The sequence below is a fragment of the Zonotrichia albicollis genome, chromosome 7 (genome assembly GCF_047830755.1).
Source record: "Zonotrichia albicollis isolate bZonAlb1 chromosome 7, bZonAlb1.hap1, whole genome shotgun sequence".
Taxonomy (NCBI): Eukaryota; Metazoa; Chordata; class Aves; order Passeriformes; family Passerellidae; genus Zonotrichia; species Zonotrichia albicollis.
This window is the reverse complement of record NC_133825.1, coordinates 21,482,612-21,490,737: the sequence shown is the minus strand read 5'-3', so window position 1 is coordinate 21,490,737 and position 8,126 is coordinate 21,482,612. Positions and strand designations below refer to the sequence as shown.

The 8,126-nt window shown below is 45.8% G+C and overlaps 1 protein-coding gene across 1 annotated transcript in view; it reads right to left on the bottom strand.

The window, feature by feature from the left end:
• Positions 1 to 407: 407 nt before the first annotated feature.
• The window catches only part of RTKN2 (rhotekin 2), a 63,329-nt gene continuing 55,610 nt past the window's right edge, over positions 408 to 8,126 (bottom strand). Inside the window, exon 13 of the mRNA XM_074544596.1 lies at positions 408 to 501. Within this exon, the coding sequence (XP_074400697.1) occupies positions 434 to 501 (68 nt within the window). The 3' untranslated portion in view covers positions 408 to 433. The remainder of the gene's footprint in view (positions 502 to 8,126) is intronic.

Below are 8,126 nucleotides of genomic sequence, written 5' to 3'. Positions count from 1 at the left end.
ATAATATTTCAGATATACAGATAACAGCTTTATTAACATTTCTATTAAAGGTGACCTACAAAAAAGGGACTAAAATAATCTGTGATGCTTCTGATTTCTCATGATGCAGGAGAAATGGCTCCAGCCCAACTGCCACCTAGTCTCTGCTGTCATCCCTGCTTCCCCTCCCCATCCTCTCCTCCAAAAATTAATGGAAAACAGACGGTTGCATTTCTGCCTTCTGCAAATAGCTAAGCTAATGTTTCACCTGCAGAACTTCCTTGGAGGACATAAAATGGGTGTTTTTCTCAGTGCTTATCCAAAACAGTGAGATAATGAATTTTTAGGGGAGAGATTTTTTTCTCTCTGTTTGACAGGTCCCATGGCAGACAAAGCAGCAGTGGGTACAGGTGGCTGCGGTGGGGCCACCTCCAGTGGTGCTTCCCCTGGGGCTTCAGCTCTCCCTGGGCTGGGGGTTCTGCCTGCCTCGCCCCTCCAGCCACCTGCAGGACTTCATAATGCCTGTGGGCAATATAAAAGATATCATTAGAAAGATATATAATGAAGTGCTAAATCTACATTTATATAGGTAGATATACATACAAAAGTATAAATAAAATAATAAAATAATTTCTATATTTGTATAAATACTTTTCTCTGTAGGTTAATATACTTATATTTACACTGATAATCTATCTACACTTTCATTATATAAATGTGTAATGTAAATATATAATTACCTCTGAGCCTGCTGCTCCTCTGTCCCTGGTGGCTGGGATTGTTTATCAGGGTATTTGGTTGCTCTTAGTTTCAAAATGTATGTGTAAGTAATTGATGAGCAATGGCATTCCCAGGTACACACAGAAACACCCCAGCCCTGCACCAGCAGCTCCTCTGGAGGTGATCAGGCTTGCAAATGGCCATGCCCAATGGATCTGCTCTCTCCTGCCCCTGCTGGGCTCTGCTCCTGTCAGGGTCCCCCTCAGCCACCCCTGCCATTTCAGTCACTTTGGCTAGATGGGAGCTGAATTGCTGGTGGAGAAAAATGCTTGTTAAGAACTAGAAAATACTGATTTATATAAAATACCTGTATGCAGAGAAGGGGAGAGAGAGATCATGTGTGCATGCCCTGAAGTACTGAGAAATCAGCATTTGGCATGAGAGCAGTGGGCTTAAACAGGACCACTGCCAGTTTTGCAACAGAGTGGTTTTCCACGAGGAGCTGGTGATGGTTTCTTGTGGCAATACTATTCAGAAATTAAGATTTTGGCTCTATTTTCCCAGATCTTTCAGTACAGTTTTGGCAGGTTTGACAGAAAGCAGGTGAGGAGGATTGGGTGGAGGTGCTTTACTGTGTTGGGCCGCTGTCAACAGAGCCCACCCAGCTCCTGCTCTTGCCATGCCCTAGGATTGAACACCAGCACATGGAGTAACACATGAGTGGTGTCCACCCTGCTGTGTTGCTGCAAACTGAGCATCTCTTCCAGCTTGAAGCTGGAATCCCATTCTGGTGCTTGCTCAGGGATGGTCCTGCTGCCATAGCCTGTCCATAAACCAGGGTTAGGGGGGCTGCTGAAGTGTGAGGGCTGGGTGATTTTGTAGAAGCTTCTCGGTACATTTGGGCTTTGTACCTATCGGAGCCATTGTATATTAACAACTCAGTTTGTGGTAATTGGGAATGGGCTGCAGCTGAGCCCTCAATGGGCCCCAGCTGTGAGAAGCAGGTGAAGAGCATTGAAGGTAATGAGCCAGGGAGTGCCCAGGGGCACTGACCAATCACCAAAGGGAGCAGAGGGCACACAGGTGCAGTGCATTAACCATGAGGGTAAGGAAAGGTTGGGCTGAAGAAAAAGAAGGGCACATGCTTGCAGCCTTCTGAAGTGAAATGATGTTACTGTGTATGAGCAGACACCTGAAGCCTTCTGAAGTGGTGTTACTGTGTATGGGTTGAAGCTTTCTGAAATTGTATGATGATGCTCTGTGTATCACAGTCATCTCAGCTACAGCACATGCTGAGCCACATGGTGACCTCAAAGTGACTTGGGACTGGGCTGTAGAGTGAGGTACAGCTGGGGACAGAGCCCAGCATCGCATTGAGAGCAGTGGGGAGAGGCTGCCTGGTCTGGACCACACTGATTTTAACCCCTGAGGTGCAGGTGAGCCTCTGAGGACATAATGGGGACTTATCAAGTGATAAACAGAGTGTTTTATCCACATGGAAAGCTTTATGGAAAAGAAGAGGCATTACAGCTACTAACTGTGCCCTTCATAGTGTTTTACCATGGGCAAAGTCATAGGATTTTAAGACTGATGCAAGTACTGCTTTTAGTGTTTGGAAAGAAGTTAGGGAAAGACTATGGGGCCTGGACAGATCTGCCAGCATGCAAAGGACAAGCTGGGAGATGTAGCACACCTCCAGCTATTCAAAGTGGAGAGCTTCTTGTTCTTCCCCTTGCAAGAATATCAACAAGGTGATACTGTGGAATAGAAATTCCCAGAATTTCTGTATCTTGAAAGGCTCTCCAACAATCACCTCTCTTAATGGGCAGTGGACAAGCTCCCCTCCCAGTTTGCCTGGTGGCTTGTATGGCATCAGAGGAAGGTATGGACAGAAAGAATATTGAGCTGAAATTGATTGACTAAACCAAACTGTACTCTGCATTGTTAACTACACTGAATTCATTTGTAAACTGGGATATTTGAAAGACCCAAGTACTCACAACTTCAGAGTGCAGTGTGTGCAGGGGACATTGAAACACCCCTGGTGCACACCAGGAAGGAACTGTTCCCTGAATAGGAGCACAATGGAAAAGAACAATATTCAGCTGCAGTCATCCAGCCAATCCAGCCCTTACTATGGCTCAGGGGACCCTGCTGCCTTTGAGTGCAAGTGCTGGTACCAGCAGCTTTCCCAGAGGGGAAATTCAGAGCACAGTGCCTGGGTGGAGTGAGTCCATAGCCTGTGTGTGGATAATCACTGTTGTTTGGGTAAGTGGAAATGGCATGAGGGAGCCCAGCTCTGGAAATGACAGAGCCCTCAACCAACCAGGTGAGTTGAGCTCCACTTTTCGTGGTGTTTCCCATTTTACTGGGCTTTGTTTGTAGCTTAGCCAATGTTCTATCTTGGAATTTGTTCTTGTTTTTATTACTGGTTGGTTGTCTTTGCATATTATCCACATTAGATCTAGTTTTGCAAATGTAGTTACACTTTATGCAGACAAAGAGTTGTGCTTGCATTTTATCTATTCTATACTAATCTCACTGTTATTTTATTAACAATTGTAAAAGGATTATAACTTGGAGTTACATAGCTGATTATTGATATTGTTAAAGTTGTATAACTATTGATGGAATTGTATAGCTGTTGATTTTGTTGCTATCCTGGTGTTTGGCCTTTGGCTTATTCTTATATGTTGCTATTCATATTGTCAATATTCTATAAGTATATAGATTTTAATGATACATAAGTTTGGAGAGTGAATCAAAGTCATCACAGATGCATTCCAGACTTAGTGGAACCTACTAAAGAGATACTTGTACCATGTTTACTATTTCTCCTGCAAAGGTCCTTTAGAGAAACAGCAGACATAGCATTTATTTAAAAGGGAAAAAGTAAAAGGGGAATTACAGGTACAGAGTTTGTGGTGACTGGGAGTGGGGCTGCAGCCAAGCCTCATCCCTAATGGGCTGCAGCTGTGAAGAGCAGGTGAACAGCATTGAAAGCAATGAGACAAGGTTGTTCTCATTGTGCCCAGGTGTGCTGACCAAACCAGATCTCCTACAAGGCAGTTGCACATGGTCCTCTTCTCCAGATTAGTACAAAACACATACAAATGGTGGACAAGAAGAGTCTGAACTGCAGCAAAGGAGCTGGCCTCCAAAGCAAGAATGAGAATACAGGTGTGCCAATTCATTAAGGTGTTCATTAGTGAGAAGGGGATTTTGCTCCTAATAACCAAGAGTGTGACATGAAAGGCATTCAGGTTTCAGTCCTTAGTTACTGCTGTCCTGTGCAGCAGTAGAGTGACCCCACCAGTCTCCATCCACCATGGCTCATGCCACCAGCTGCCCAGGTCATGGCAGGACTTTGAGAAAGCAGCCATTATCCCAACCATCTCTCATCTTCCCCTGCATATCCTGCCTTTAGCTGCTAATGGAGATAGAGGAACATCTCCAAGAGTGGAGCCACCAGTTGTGTTTTTCTCTGGCTGCAGTTGGAGTGCATGTTTGTTTATCCCCTTCTCTCTTCATTGGTGCACAATAGCTCTGCTCAGAAGAAGACTCTGCCCTTCATTTAAAGCCAGTGTTAAGCTACTTTGCTACAGGACTGATGGAGCCAGAAGGAGCTCAAACTTGATTTATCCAGGTTTGGAGAAAGTCCTGTTAAATAGCTTGTCTATAGCACCTATTGATTATTGGCCCTCCTCCCTTCAGAAGAATTATGTGGATCAAAGAACTGAAATCCACATGACAGGGGACAGCAGTTCCCTACTCAGTCCAAATTTGGCTTTTCAGAGGAGCCCTTCTAAGGCTGTGGACAGAAAAGGCCAAAAGAGCTGTATGCTGTTATGCTGTTAGAATAAGGCTACATCTCCCTATGGATCAGGCACAAAGAAATTACAGCTGCATGCTGGAAACTTCAAACAAAGCAACAAGGTTATCTGGACTAGAAATCCAGTGGCCAGCCATCCTCACGACCAATTTGGCATTGGTAGAACTGAGATAGAGGGTGATGTAAGAAATGGAAAAGTTGTGCTTGTATCATTTTGATTTATTTTCCTTATCTAATTAGGAAAGGAGGAAGAGAAGAAAGAAGGAACATGTCACTTAGATTCAGCTAGCTTAGAAGCAATGGGCAGATGCAGAAGTTGGGTGTCACATTTTACAAGCCCTGTGTGTGCCTTAATAGGTGGCTGGCAGTGTTAAAGCTTTTGCATACACATGTGCACACAACAGACAGCGTAAATGCTTCAACATTTCAAGTTAATGGTATGATTATTACCTGGAGGGAGTATGAATGCAATCTGTTCCTCTACCCCTCCTGTCCCCAGCCCCTGAATTATGCCCTTAAACACTGTCTTTGAGATCATACTGACCTGTACCCCTTTGATCTGCCTCCTGAGCCTGTTCAGAAAGGTTTGCAACCTCTGGGAAGTTGCCCTGACTGTGCTGCACACCTCAGCACTTCAGAGGAGTTCAGGTGTGATTTCTGTCTGCAAACTAAGACATTCCATGTTCAGGTATCATCTCTGCCCATCTCATCCGATTATAACCAACTCTTCTGTCAGTTATTCTGCAACACATCACACAGCACAGCTTCTGCGATCCATCCTGGGCAAACGGGAGCTTTGCTGCCCACCAAGGTGATCATGTAAAAGCTCTGCTTTGCAGTGACCTGCATTCTCCTGGCTCCTGCCATCAGGTTAACTTGGTGTTTAACCCCCTTGTGTTAAAGGGAGTTTGGCAATGAAGGACCTACTTTATGGGGAGTGCAGGGATATTATTCACATCCAGTGTTTAGTATGGAGACAATTATTGCAAATGTCTCACAGCTGGTCCAGGCACTTCTCCTCTGTTGAACTCTCTCCAGAGAAGAAGATGTGCTAAGGTCTTCCAATGATGTCCAATTTCAGGCAGCTTGGAGGCACCCTCAGTGCAGTTTGGCTTGTGCTCACCCCTGCAGGAGGATATGAAGACCCCCCCTGTCCCCAGCCACAGTGAAAAACCTGATCAGAGACATTTAATTGATTTCCCTGAGAGCTGGAAGGGAATAGAAAATAGTTGCCAGGGATATATCACTATAGTCCTGAACATGACACTGCTGAATGTGGGCTGGTCAACCTTCCCTGGAAAACTTGGATTTCTCCAATTGCTGTGCTCCTGGAGCTGCAAAAACCCAGATTTCATTGTAGTACCCTGGTACGTGTCCCCACTCCGGGGCTGTCCCTGTGCTGGGTGCTGCTGCCCTGCCCGCTCCCTCGGAGCTGTGCTGTGGGCAGGCCCCACCTCTCGCACCCCAAACCCTCCCGCTGGTCCCGAGTGAGCCAGGCCAGGCTTCCCGGCTTTCTGTTTGCTCCGAGCGGGTGTGAACAGGCCTCGCCCGGAGCCCGCGGGCATGGGGGCGGTGTCAGTGAAAGCGTAAACACGGCCGTTCTCGTTAAGGGCTGTGCCGAGTGAGGTGTGCTGCGGCTCATGCAATCCTGCTTTGAGCGCCTGTGAGGAATTCATAGAATTCCCATAAATCTTGATCGTTTCACTTTCATTCAGGGTTTTTATTATCCCTTTTTAAATTTTGTTTGCTTTTTTTTTCCTCCCTCCATTAATCATTCTCTTATTCTGAAGTTCCTCTCTCCAGCGAGGGAGAATTAAAAAGCTCTGCTTGGCAGAGCTAGTGAACCACACCAGCTGCATACTAACAAGCAAGAGGATGTCTCTCGAGCAGTGTGTAGCCAAAGAAGGGATGCATCCACTTGATCCAGTGTGGAGCCTTCCAAGAAAGCTTGGATGCTCTTTGTCAGCAGTGCAGCTGTCTGGAGTACCCTGGTCCTAACCCGTGTCTCGCTGGCTTGGGGGATGCTGTCATGAGCTTTGTGACATTTGCCATCTATGTCATCCTCAGCTGAGCAGTCCAGCCATGGTTTTGTGTGTATGATTGATCCTCCAGCTACCTTTGATCACTTCTGAAAGGTCCAGTACCTTGAAACACTCTCTTGAGAAACCATTGTCCTTAGTTATTACAGCATGAGAAGGAGAGGTGAGGAAGGGAGGCAGAGGGAATAAGAGGAACCCACTGTGACACTGGGAGCCATCCAGGGGGAAGAAGAGGAGTGGGAGTAACTGAAGTAACCCACAAAGGAGATGAACCTGGAGGGATTTTATTTATTTATAAACCTGCTTTGCTAGCACATATGTGGTGGCCTGTAGTCCTGGTCAAATGCTCAGCTTGTAAACATCACTGAGGAAGGAGCATGGGGCTGGAGTCCTGCAGAAGCCTTTATGGCAAAGGGGCCCCCCAAATGGTGGGGCAAGGCTGTGAGGGGTGCCAGGGACCAGAGCCAGCCCTGGGGCACAGATCCCTGCCCCACTCTGTGCACAGCCCCAGGGGCCAGCAGAGTGTCAGCCCCCCTTGAATTGCTGCCTTGGGGTCCGTGTGCCACTGGCAGTGTGCAGGGAGCTCATCCTGGGGTACATCACAGCAGATGCTCAACACTTATGAAAGCTTTGCCTCCAAGAAGCAAACAGAATCCCAGCAGATTTGGGCTAGAAGCAGCAGTGACCCCACAGCCTCTGACTGTGCAGCACATCCCTGCTGCAGTGGCCTTCATAGGGCCAGTGTCCCACAATTATGTACCCTGATCACCTTTCCAACAGCAGTTAGGTGGTTCATTTCCTGAAGGTTGCAGGCTGAAGTCTTGTTTTTCATACGTGACTTGGTAATTAAATTATCCCTGTTGCTATTACATAATGTAAGTAACAGCTACTTGATTTTAAAAGAATAGTCAAATTTGGCAGGCAGTTCAGAGTAATTTATTTTATATTGGAGCCTAATGCTAAGAGATTGCACAAAAAGCAGAAGGCAGCTGCCTGGAATAGTCTAAAATAAGCGTGTGGTAACCAACAACTATTATTATTGTATTACTGCTTATAATTCCCAAATGGAGAATTAAATTTCTGTAATAGATACAGCTCTTAACAAAAACAAAAATAAAAGTATTTGCTTTTTCTGTCAAGGAAAACTCTTTTAGGAAATGATACCATTGAATGTACAGTTCCCAAGGGAGGGTGGAAGGAAAAACCCCCAACCTTGCAAGATTCTTTTGCACAGGGCTTCTGCTTTCCACAGATTCCACTGCAGGGTTGTCTCAGATTTCTTCTAAAGGGCAGGCAGAAGGATAGATTTATTATTTAGAGATAAAAATGAGCTAATTAGATTTTTTTAGCTATAATACATTCTCTCTGTAGCTGCATTTAAGTTGGAATTTAGCATTCACTTGCCAAAAAATGACATTCCCTCTTCCCCACAAGCCTGGGTTCTCCATTTCTGCCTCCTAATGTGTCTGACCAGAAACACTGTGGCAAATTACAGGGCTGGTCAATAGGAACATAGGATCACATTTCAGGCTCTGAGAGCTTAATACTGGCTGGTG